The sequence below is a fragment of the Pseudorca crassidens genome, chromosome 2, assembly GCF_039906515.1.
Source record: "Pseudorca crassidens isolate mPseCra1 chromosome 2, mPseCra1.hap1, whole genome shotgun sequence".
Classification (NCBI taxonomy): Eukaryota; Metazoa; Chordata; class Mammalia; order Artiodactyla; family Delphinidae; genus Pseudorca; species Pseudorca crassidens.
This window is the reverse complement of record NC_090297.1, coordinates 177051546-177063579: the sequence shown is the minus strand read 5'-3', so window position 1 is coordinate 177063579 and position 12034 is coordinate 177051546. Positions and strand designations below refer to the sequence as shown.

Sequence of the window (12034 nt, the reverse complement as noted above, 5' to 3'; positions counted from 1 at the left end):
CCTGGGCGTGCCCCGCCCCCGCCCCAGACTGGCGAGAGTCCCGGATGTTCCCTCCTCCGGCGCCCCAAATCCCGCCCTTTCTCGGCGGCCCTGGCCCCTCGGAATCGGCTCCGGGTCCTACGCGGCCCAGAAAGAGTTTCGCCGTCTCTTGGGTGGCTAGAGCGTCCTCCCGCGCTCTGTCGCGCTGCAGCTGACGGCGCCCGGAGGCTGTCGGGAAGTAGGCGGGGTGACGTGAGGTTGACGAGACAACGGCGGGTTTGCAGAGCTCAGTGGCAGGAGGCGGCTGGATTTGGGGGGGTGCCGGAGCCGGAGGTGGAGCGGGCGGCGTGTGGCCGGGGCCATGACGGGCAATGCTGGGGAGTGGTGCCTCATGGAAAGCGACCCCGGGGTCTTCACCGAGCTCATTAAAGGATTCGGTGAGAGCCAAGGGGACCGTCCTGGGCCGGGGGTCACGGGAGGAGGCCTGATCTGGGCACGCAGTGCTTCCCTGCGGCCGCCGCCGCCCAGCGTCTGAAGGGAGGCGACTCTCTAACCGTGGAGTCGGGGAGGGGGAAAGGCAGGGCTCCGGTCCCTCCTTGGCCCCGGCCAGTCGCGTTTCCGTGGTGATGTGAGAGCCACACCGCGAGAGCAGGAGCGTGTCCCCGGAACTCGGCGCTCCAGTACTAGCTTCACTGACCTGAGCCCCCGCCCCGGTTCCCACCACCCCCCCTTTACGTACCGATTCTTCCCTTTGCACCACGGGGCGCCCCCATTCCGGGCAGGGGTGCCCAGGTACGTGTCTCAGGCCATCGGTGCTACAGGAAAAGTCGGATGCGCCTTGTCGAGGGTGGGGTGTCCAAGGCCCAAGCCGCCCCGGAACCTGACATTCGAGTTATTCGGAGCAGAACCCCTCGAGTGTGTGCCCAGCCCTGCGAACGTCCGCACAGGCTGGCCGCGTGGGACGCACGGACCAGCTCGCTCGTTGTGCTCATTTTGTGGCCTCCGGGGAAGTGTGTTTTCTCCACCTGGTGCTCCAGAGGCCACATGCTTGCCTCGTAATTTCTTTCTGACTCTGTTCCTTATCTCTGGTCTTAAGTAACCAACATATTTGACTTTGTAGCCTTCCCTGTCCCTGCAGCTCTTCTTTGGCTGTAAGTTTATTTTTATCTGTTATTTCTCAAGTATTAATTTTAGCTCTTATGTTAAAACTTGTACTTGAGGTGGAAATTCAACATTGAAATAGATAACTTTGTTGTACGTAGCTGACTGGATATCATGTATTGGGCATATATTGTTTACCTGCTATGTCTGACGCATTGGTAGGGTTTGGATATTTTTAATGTGAATAAAGCATGACTGCTGTTCTAAAGAACTGACAAGCAAATTATAATATGGCGTATTAATTGCTACATTAGAGTAGGTACACACAGGTCGTGGAAGAGCACAGGCAGTAGGAAAGGCATAAACAGTAGTGGTGGTAAAGTATATGACTTAGGGAACAGCTGGGAAAGTGACTAAAACATAATGTAACAGACTTCAGGAGTATTTCAATCCGAAGCTGAAAAGATAAACTGAGGCCAGATTGTGTGCCATGTTGTGTAGTATGGATTGTCCTGTAGCCCCTGGGGACTTAACTGTCAAAGATATTTCAAGGCTGAAATGATATTTTTATAATTTAAAAAGATTTACTACTTGTAGTGTGCAGGGTAGATTGGCGTGAAGTAAGAGAAGCTAGAAGCCTCTTAAAATGGTCAGAATTTGAGATGATTGGCTCCACACATAAAGTAGTGATTTGGAGAGGAGGAGGTCGATTCAATAATTTTTGCTATATTTAAATCCACAGGACTGTTAACTGCTGGGATGTAGGGAAAAAGAGGTGACAATGACTCTAGTTTCTAGCTTGGGAGACTGGTGAAGTACAAGTACAAGAGAAGAGTAGGCTTGATGGACAAGAAAGTGGGTTCAGCTTTGGACATACACTGAGTTTGAGATGTCTGCAGGTTTTAAGCCATAAACTTTACCTTCAAAACCTGAACTATTATGACATGTTAGAGTTAACCTTAAGAAACGTTGTATCAGGCAAATTTGTTTATTTTAAAATTAGTCCATTCTGTTAAAGCTTTTGCTCCAATTTCATACATGCAGAAAACTTGGAATTGAAAATGATTTAAATAAAAGCATGCGTAAGAGACTGCCATGGAACTGCACCTTCTGTACCTGCACAAATGAAAACTGAAGCTATAGTTATTAGACTGGTTTAATTAGCAGAAGAACTTTGCAAAAAGTTAAATGATGGTAGTTGTATATCACCATCAGATGCTTCAAAGAGACTTTTATTCCAGTCATTTTCTTTTTTCCTCATTCAATTCATGGATTTAAAAAACCTTTGGGGGCTTCCCTGGTGCCGCAGTGGTTGAGAGTCCGCCTGCCGATGCAGGGGACACGGGTTCGTGCCCCGGTCCAGGAAGATCCCACATGCTGCGGAGTGGCTGGACCCGTGAGCCATGGCCGCTGAGCCTGCGCGTCCGGAGCATGTGCTCTGCAGCAGGAGAGGCCACAACAGTGAGAGGCCCACATACTGCAAAAAAAAAAAAAAAAAAACCTTTGGAAGTTTATTCTTTCAAAAGTGAAACATCTTATTGTATTATGAATGCTATTGTAGATTTAAGTTTGTTCATTGAAGGGGAAATTATTTGTGAGTTCAGTGAATATATTAAATAAAATTTTTGGTGGAATATAACGTCATGGTAAAACAAAGTTCTTATTAAATTAAGAAACTGATGGAGCAGAACTATACTTTTAATTGATACAATGCATACATAATTCATAAATGCAGCAAAACAAACTAGGATAGTCTACTAATTAAAAATAGAGGCTTTATATTTCTGCTTCCAGCCAAGATAGAGTAACAGGGACTAGATTTACTACAACAAATCAGTGACCTCAGCTTTCCCTTCAAGAAACTAGAAGAAGATGAATAAATTAAACCTAAAGTAAGCAGATAAAAGGAAGTAATAGAGATCAGAGTTGAAATTAGTAAAACAGAAAAGAGAAAAATAGTGGAGAAAGTCAATGAAACCAAAAGCTGGTTTCTCAAAGATCAATAAAATGCATAAACCTGTAGTCAGACTGATCAGAAGAAAGAGAGGAGACAAATGACCAATATCAGGAATAAGAGAGATGACATCACTACAGATTCTACAGATTTTTTAAAAAAATTAAATAGTTATTTTTTGGCTGGATTGGGTCTTCATTGCTGCGTGTGGGCTTTCTCTAGTTGCGGCGAGCGGGGGCTACTCTTTGTTGCAGTGCACAGGCTTCTCATTGCAGTGGCTTCTCTTCTTGCAGAGCACAGGTTCTGGACGTGAGGGCTTCAGTAGTTGTGGCACGTGGGCTCAGTAGTTGTGGCTCATGGGCTCTAGATCATAGGCTTCGTAGTTGTGGCTCACGGGCTTAGTTGCTCCATGGCACGTGGGATCTTCCCGGACCAGGGATCGAACCCGTGTCCCCTGCGTTGGCAGGCGGATTCTTAACCACTACACCACCAGGGAAGTCCCAGATTCTACAGATATTAAAAGGATAAGTGAATATTTTAATATTTATGCAAATAAATTTGACAACTTGGATGACATGTCCAAATTCCTTTAAAGACGCAAATTACCAAAGTTCACTCAAGAGGTAATAAATAAACAGTATAGCCTTATGTGTAGGCTATAAAAATACTCCCCAAGAGTATTTTTCTTGGGGAGAAAGGCTCCAGGTATATTGTTAAGAAAATTATTTTTAGAATTGGTGTTTGAATAGACTGTTTTATGGAGCCACCAGTACTATAATACAAATGTGTTAGTCAAGATATAAATATTTTAAAACATTTCAATTTAAAAATTTATTTAATGTCCTATCAAGTAAGATCAATTTAATAAAAGAGGTGTTCTGGTTTGAATGACAGATTATTTGGTCATCCTATTTAAGACCCAGTTCAACAATTTTTAAATTATTTATTTATTTATTTAATTTTTTTGGCTGCGTGGCATGTGGGTTCTTAATTCCCTGACTAGGATTCAAACCCGAGCCCCTTGCATTGGAAGCAGGGAGTCTTAACCACTGGACCGCCAGGGAAGTCCCCCAGTTTAACTATACATTAAAGTTTTTTCTGATCAGCAAGGATAGTTGGCTACCTCTTCCAGAACGCGTCCCGTGTACCTTTTATATGCAAAATATGCAGACTGCACAGTCTTTGAGTTATATGAGCTTGTTTCCTACCAGGTTGAAGTTCTTAAGCATTGTTAAAATAGTTTATTATTTCCTGTCCTTGTTAGGGCCTAATACCATGCTTGGCATATACTTTCAACCTGCGGTTGGTTGAATCCGCGGATCCAGAACCCGTTGGATACAGAGGGCTGAATGTATTTGTTAAATACCAGTGAATCATCAACTTTTTAAAGCCTACCCCCCACCCCACTCAACTTTTTACTAGAATATATTAGAGGAATCAGCATGGTGATTCTTTGTGTTTGGTATTTGAGAACGTATACCTCACAAGAATTGTGTCGATTGGATGAAGCAGGTAGTATTCTTGTTTTAAACATGAGGAAAGTGAGGCTCAAAGACATGTTCTCACTCAAGGTAAAGAACTTAAAGGCAGTGCTAGAATTACAACCTAGTTCTCTTGAATCATTGCTTATTTCTCTTTCCATTATACCATGCATTATTTGAAATTGAATGTACATAGGGGGATTATTAGAATTGAATATATATAAGGAGATAGATGCTAACAGTTAAGTACTATGTTTTCCTTACACAGAGATGTGTATGTGTCTAACATAAGGTTATTTAAACAGTGTCACCACTTGAAATTATACCTTTGCAAAAGATTTTGGGGCTCTTTTAATTCAGTGGCTTTTGTTGTGTTTTTGTATGATATGTGCAATGTTTTAACGTTTGGCCTTTTTACAGCTGATTTCCAATAGCATAACCAGTGTTAAGTGCATTAGTGTTCTTTTGCGCCCTTTCTTGATAACACGTATATAGGTTCACACTTAAACAAGCTTTTTTTCCCAACTTAATGTATGTGGACGTCTAGCAACCTGTTCTAGACATTCAGGTTGTTTCTAGTTCTTCTCTACTACAAATAATGAAGTAACTCTCCTTGTACCTGTATCTTTAATGCTTGGGTGGGAGCTAATAGATATTTGCTGAGCAGAGCAAATTGAGGTACTGAATGGTATGAATGCCCAAAGTCACATAGTTGGTTGGTCCAGTTTTTTTTTTTTTTTAAATCACAGATTTTTGCATGTGATCTAAAGGCTTCTCCAGCACTCACTTGAAAATAATCTGGAACGATAGAAAGTGCCCAGACTTTGGAACCAGACATGGGTTTTAATTAACTTTTTGGCGTATATTAGTTGTAGTGAATTTAGATAAGACACCTAACATCCCTAAGCCTCTTCCATATAATACTTTCCTTGCAGGGATTAGAGAAAATGCATTCAGAGCACTTTACACATTGCAGTTACTGGTAAATACGGCTGTTTTTTTCTGTTGTGATCATAATGCTACCTGACATTTTGCCGAGGCATTGTATTAAATGTATCTCATGGATAATAAATTACCTTATGAGATAGTAAGTCATCTCATTTATTTCTCACAACAGCTCTATGAGTATGGGGAACAGAGAGGTTCAGTGGTCATATAGCCGGTAAATGGAGGAGCCATGGTTCAAACCTTGGCAGTTTGGAGGCCAGGCTCTTAACCAGTACACCATTACCACCATATGAACTGCTAGAGCACAGTTCTCGACCTTGGTACTCTTGCCTTGCCTTGCAAGGATTAGACACTTTGGGCCCGATAATTCATTTTGTCTTGACACTTTGGGGCAGATAATTATCTGTTGTCAGGGGCTATTCTGTGCAATGTAGGATGTTCAGTATCTCTGGCCTCTACCTACTAGATGCTACCTCCCCGCCCCCCAAGTGACAGTAGGGACAGTAAAAATGTCTTCAGACATTTTGAGATGTTCCCTGGTGGGGGTCGGGGGTGCAGAGGCATAAAAAACATCATCCTGGTTGAGAACCACTGTTGTAGAAGAAGAACATATTTGGGGGACTCTGATGTGGTTGATATTAAATTAAATTTTTAAAGTATAGAATTGGAATTTAAGAAAAGGGTCAGAACTAAATAGTGTTCTGAAATGCACTGTTAAGTGGTAGCTATTTATTACCACTTTATTTTTTAATTTATTTTATTTTATTATTTATTTTTGGCTGCATTGGGTCTTTGTTGCTGTTCCTGGGCTTTCTCTAGTTGCAGCGAGCGGGGGCTACTCTTTGCTGTGGTGCGCGGGCTTCTCATTGTGGTGGCTTCTCTTGTTGCGGAGCACGGGCTCTAGGCACGCAGGCTTCAGTAGTTGTGGCTCGTGGGCTCTAGAGCGCAGGCTCAGTAGTTGTGGCACACAAGCTTAGTTGTTCTGCGGCATGTGGGATCTTCCCGGACCAGGGCTCGAACCCGTGTCCCCTGCATTGGCAGGCGGATTCTCAGCCACTGTGCCACCAGGGATGCCCCTATTACCACTTTAAAAATAAAGTGTACAGTAAGGAAAAAAGGGGGCTGCGGGCAGAGCTGTGGAAACATAGCAGCTGAGTGAAGGGAGTGGATGAAGAGGAGCCAGAGATTGAGAGAGACTGAGAAGGAGCCATGGGGTGGTGTCCAGTGAAAATAAATCTTGAAACTTTTTAAAGTTGTCAAAGGAATATACTTCCACTGTAATAATTAGGAAATAGTAAAGGTAGGACTAGGATTTCACTGTGAGCTTTATCAGTTTTACCATTTTAATTTGTCATGTCTTATCGCCCCCAAATGTGCTTTTCTTTCAGTTAATATTTTATTTAGTGGCGAAGGAAAAAAAATGAGTTATTTTGTCTTCTGAAGAAATAATTTCTTATTTCAGGTTGCCGAGGAGCCCAAGTAGAAGAAATATGGAGTTTAGAGCCTGAGAATTTTGAAAAATTAAAGTAAGTATGTTTTTACTTATGTTAAAAGTAATATGTCTATACTTAAGCAAACTTTCATGAGTTTATTTTACTTGGGTTACCTTAGGCTGAACACATTATCTCCTTTAAGATTTTTTTCAACTGTGTGAGGTAGGTATTATTCCCATTTTATAACCAAGAACCTGAGGCTCATAGATAAGTAATTTGCAAGGGATTCAAAACTAAGTCTCTGTAATTCCATATCAACAAAGTACTGATAGGTTGATTTTTTTACAACTTTCACTTATAGATAAATACTGTTAGAACATGGAACACATTTTAACATAAAACACATGAATAATAGGCCAGTCTACAAAACTATATTTGACAGATAATGTATATTAATAGTAATTCAGAACTTTAAAAAAATTAATTTATTTTTGGCTGTGTTGGGTCTTCATGCTGCACGCAGGCTTTCTCTAGTTGGCGGCGAGCGGGGGCCACCCTTCGTTGCGGTGCATGGGCTTCTTATTGTGGTGGCTTCTCTTGTTGCAGAGCATGGGCTCTAGGTGCGTGGGTTCAGTAGTTGTGGCTCATGGGCTCTAGAGCGCAGGCTCAGCAGTTGTGGCGCACGGACTTAGTTGCTCCGCGGCATGTGGGATCTTCCCGGACCAGGGCTCCAACCCGTGTCCCCTGCATTGGCAGGTGGACTCTCAACCACTGCGCCACCAGGGAAGTCCCAGAACTTTTTTTTATACATTATTACATTGCTTCTTGGGGAGGTTACAGTTCAGATTCCAAATATTGATGCCAGGAAGTACCTTCCTCTTACTCTGTCCTGATTTCTCTGGGCCTCTCCTTAACCCCCAACCTCCAAGCATTGACTCTGGATTGCAAATGGAGGGCTAGGGAGTTTTCACTGCGGGGAGCATTCTTAGGTCCTGGAATGGGGACTGTAGGGATATGTTTTTTATAGTAAGGAGACAGTTCCCTCCCCCCTATTTTCTTCTTCCGCACAAAGAGAGCAGTCATTTTAGATGGAATAAGAGAGAAATTCTGGCTGGATGATCAGGGAAGGTTAATTAAAGATGCATCATTTGACCTGTCTTTAAGGGATAGGAAAGATTTTTGTTGCATGGAAGGCAGTGGTGAGAGATAGACTGGAGAGAATCCTAAAGCGGTGATTTAACGGTTTGTGGGCAACAACCGTTCCTTTGGGGAGGTGATGATTTCATTATGTGTGAGATGCAACATCCAGTCATACTGTAGTGTGACGGTTGCTCATGCATCCAATAATTATATGAAGGTGACGTCCTATATTTCTTAATATTTATGCTAGCAGCCATTTATCTGTAAACATCCTATGTGAACTTTATTCATGTACATCAGAATTCAGTCTAGGGTTAACAGCTTCTTCTAGTTTTGCTATGTTCTTTCTGTTTTTAAGTGAGGTAATATAAGGTAGAATTGAATAATGCACAGATTTGAGATTATTCCTTTCATTATAATTCCATTTTAATTGATGTATTTTTTTTAAGTTTTGTTAGCCGTGTCTTGGGCAACATTCTAGTAACTATGAACAGCAATAGAAATCTTTAAAAAATTTCTCAAGTTTACTTCATTTGCATTTTATTTGTTAAGTAAATGACCAAAACTTAACATATTGACAGTGTGTTAAAAGAAGCAAGGTTTGGTGTCACTAATTTGTATTTTTTTGTTTTGTAGGCCAGTTCATGGGTTGATTTTTCTTTTCAAGTGGCAGCCAGGAGAAGAACCAGCAGGCTCTGTGGTTCAGGACTCCAGACTTGACACGATATTTTTTGCCAAGCAGGTATGGTCCTTGGATACTGTGGAGTCTCAAGAGCACCCCTCTTTACAAACAGGACTCTTCCACCTGTGTCTCTAGTGTCGCAGTTCTCAAACTTCTCGGTCCTAGGACTCCTTCACATTCTTAAAAATTATTGAGATCCCCAAAGACCTTCTGTTTATATGGGTTATATTTATTAGTATTTATCATTTAGACATTAAAACTGAGACATTTAAAATATTTATTAATTGCTTTAAAAGTAACAATAAATTCATTACATGTTAATGATAATGTATTTTTTAAATGAAGCATAAATATCTTTACCAAAGCAAAAGAGTAGTGAGATGAGTGCATTATTTTACATTTTTGTAAATATCTTTAATGTCTGGCTTAATATTAAGCACACAGCTGGATTCTCCTATCAGCTTCTTTATTCAGTCTGTTGCAATGTTTTCGTTTTGTTTTGTTTTTGGTTGAAGTATATGATTTAGTCTCACACATATGTGTAGTTGGAGAGGGAGAAGTATGTTAATTTCTTTTCCAGGAAATTATGGATATTCTTTGATATTATATCAAAACTCCAGAAATGTTCCTCTCCTAAAGATTGGTTGCAGTGTGAAATCTGAGATCATATTAATGAACTTTGTACTTTGATATATAAAAATCCTTTGGTCTATCTTGCTCTTCAAAAGGATCTTTTACTCTTGGAGGATCTTATAACATTGTGCATCGGTCATTTTGAAAATTTACTGACTTAGGCAGATTTTCTAAATGTTGACACATGCTTATATATGTTATCAACAAGTCACATATGTTAATATCAGCATCTGTATCATTAGAAGAATTGATAAGTATCCTGAAACTTTTAAACTCACAGTGGTGGATCTATGGATCTGAATCTTACAAAATCCTAATTTTCACTTGAGATTTCAAATTTTATGAAGGACAACAAATACTATCAGATGTTTTCCTTGAAGTGATAGACTCATTTCACTCATTTTCAAGAAAATATCTGCCAGATGCCGTCTGAACAGCCGTATTTGTCTGCTGTATGTCCTTGCAAGTAAAAAATGATGTTCCAAGAAAAAAGCAGCCAATTTAGCTGACAGTTCAAACAATTTCACTAATGCCTTTCTTGGAATCAATTGGCATGTTTTGGTTTGCAGCTGAAGTGCTTTATTTGTACCACCTGTTTCACTCAACCACTTGTACTCTGAGGTCAAAATATAATAAAAAATTTACTGCTTTATCAAAGACATTCTTCACTAAAACTGGTTTTTGTTTTGTTAATTTTTAAAATTACGCACGTGTGTCAGTGAAACAGTTTAATGCCACTGCCTAGGTATATGCTAAAATACCAGCAGTTTTAGCCTCGATTGCTGTTGTGCTACAGTGTAAATAAGAAAGCAGGGGAAAAAAGCAAAAACTGTTTTGGAATTATTATGGAAACAATTTTGAGCTCACAAACCCCTTGAAAAGGGTCTTAGGAATTTCCAGGGGTACATGGACCCCACTTTGAGAACTGCTGTTCTGGAGTATACAGTGAAACGTTTAACCAACGTTATTAGATGCCGCCTTATTTTGGAGTCCATTGTTTGGAAAAGCTGAAAAAGAGAATGATGAAAGAGGTTTGATTAATGTATAAAATCTAAGCTAAATATGATTGCATTTGTTTGAAAATTGCACTTATTTCTGAGACTCAAAAAATTGCTTAAGATAATCTCATTAACCTTTAGGAAGGTGGAAACAATAAAACTGCTAATTCTCATTACTGCCCTTTAAATCAAACGTTTACTATTCCACTTAGTAACTTGTTTTTCCTTTTTCTCTTATTTTATTACTTCTTTCCATTTCCCCCCCCAACTTTTAAAAATTGAGTGTTTTTAGAGAAATTAGAGTTTTTTTGCTTTACTTCAAGGGTTTGGAGAACATTATTTTATCATTGTGTACTTAAAATATCTTAAGTTACAGAAATATATAGTGATGAGTGAATATCCCTGTGCTCCCACACCCATATCTACTAACCCCTTCTAACAGTTTGACTCATTCATTTAATCAACGAGTAGTTGTTGAGCACCTCCTTTGTGCTGGGCATTGTTTTAGGTCCTAGGGATGTAATGGTGGATAAGGCAGGCATGTGTCTTCTTACTGGTAACAACTATCACCATAGCAGTACCAACAACAGCCCACATTTACGATGTTTGTTGTGTGCCAGATATTGTGCTTTAGACATGTTATTTATTTGACCCTTGCAACGGCCCTATGAGGTATTACCCTCATTTCACAGATGAAGAAATTGAGGCCTAGAAAAATTAACTTACTTGCCTGAGGTCACACAGCTAGTACATGGTGGATCCAGAATTTAAACCTAGGTCTAAAGCCCAGGTTGGTTGTTCCACCTGCCATACTGCCTCCCACATTTTCTATTCACTTGTTAACACATTCTTATTATCTTTTTTTTTTTCTGAAGTTGGACTGTTGTGCAAAATATTTTGCATCTTTCTTCACTTAATGATAAAAGTTTGACTTTCAGTGCACATAACAGTATTAGCTAACATATTGAAGGCTTATCAGGTACTTTTATATGTATTATTTTTTAGTATTAATTTATTTGTAGTAACTGATCCTCACAATGACCCTATGTGGTTTTACAGGTTCCTCGTCATTTCACAGATGTGGAAACTGAGTCCCAGAGAGGTTAAGAAACTTGCCCAAGTTATGTAGCTAGTCAATGGGAGAGCTGGGTGCAAACCCAGGCACTGTTGCCTTGAAGTCCACACTCTTAACCATATCACAACACCACCTCTTTTAAAAGTATTCTTAGTATAAGCGTCCTATAATTTATTTAACTAAATTTCTTAATGATAAACATTTTGAGATTCTAATTATTTCTCTAACACAAATAATCCATTTATAAATTGTAATATTTATCATTGTACTATAATAATTATAATCACTGTTTGTGATTTTTCAAGATCTAGGTAGTAGAGAAAAAGTAGGAGACAGATAGTTTGGTCCTTTAGGTGATTTTTCTCCTTTTAAAGACATTTTTTTTTTATGGTATATAAGAATCTATACCCATGATATAAAATGTAAGCATTATAAATGTACAATGTAGAAAATAAAAGTCCATTATAATCCCTGCTCCAGAGATAACCACTTAAAGCAGTTTATATTTTTCAAGATTTTTTCCATATATATTTGTGTGTGTATTTAATTATATTTCTTCCTTACTAAATTGTAAACCCAGGAGTTTTCATGTGTAATCCCTGACACATAG

The 12034-nt window shown here is 39.9% G+C and overlaps 1 protein-coding gene across 5 annotated transcripts in view; it reads left to right on the top strand.

Annotated features, from left to right (window-relative positions):
• Nucleotides 1-210: 210 nt before the first annotated feature.
• Nucleotides 211-12034, top strand: part of UCHL5 (ubiquitin C-terminal hydrolase L5) — a 49682-nt gene continuing 37858 nt past the window's right edge. For 3 of the 5 annotated variants that reach the window (XR_010941491.1, XM_067729773.1, XM_067729774.1), the window contains exons 1-3: nucleotides 211-416; nucleotides 6926-6989; nucleotides 8673-8778. Coding sequence is in view for 4 of the 5 variants with exons in the window: in XM_067729773.1 (XP_067585874.1) it covers nucleotides 341-416; nucleotides 6926-6989; nucleotides 8673-8778 (246 nt within the window). In the remaining variant the exon portion in view is untranslated. The remainder of the gene's footprint in view (nucleotides 417-6925; nucleotides 6990-8672; nucleotides 8779-12034) is intronic. The other 2 variants (XM_067729772.1, XM_067729771.1) reach the window with 1 other exon arrangement.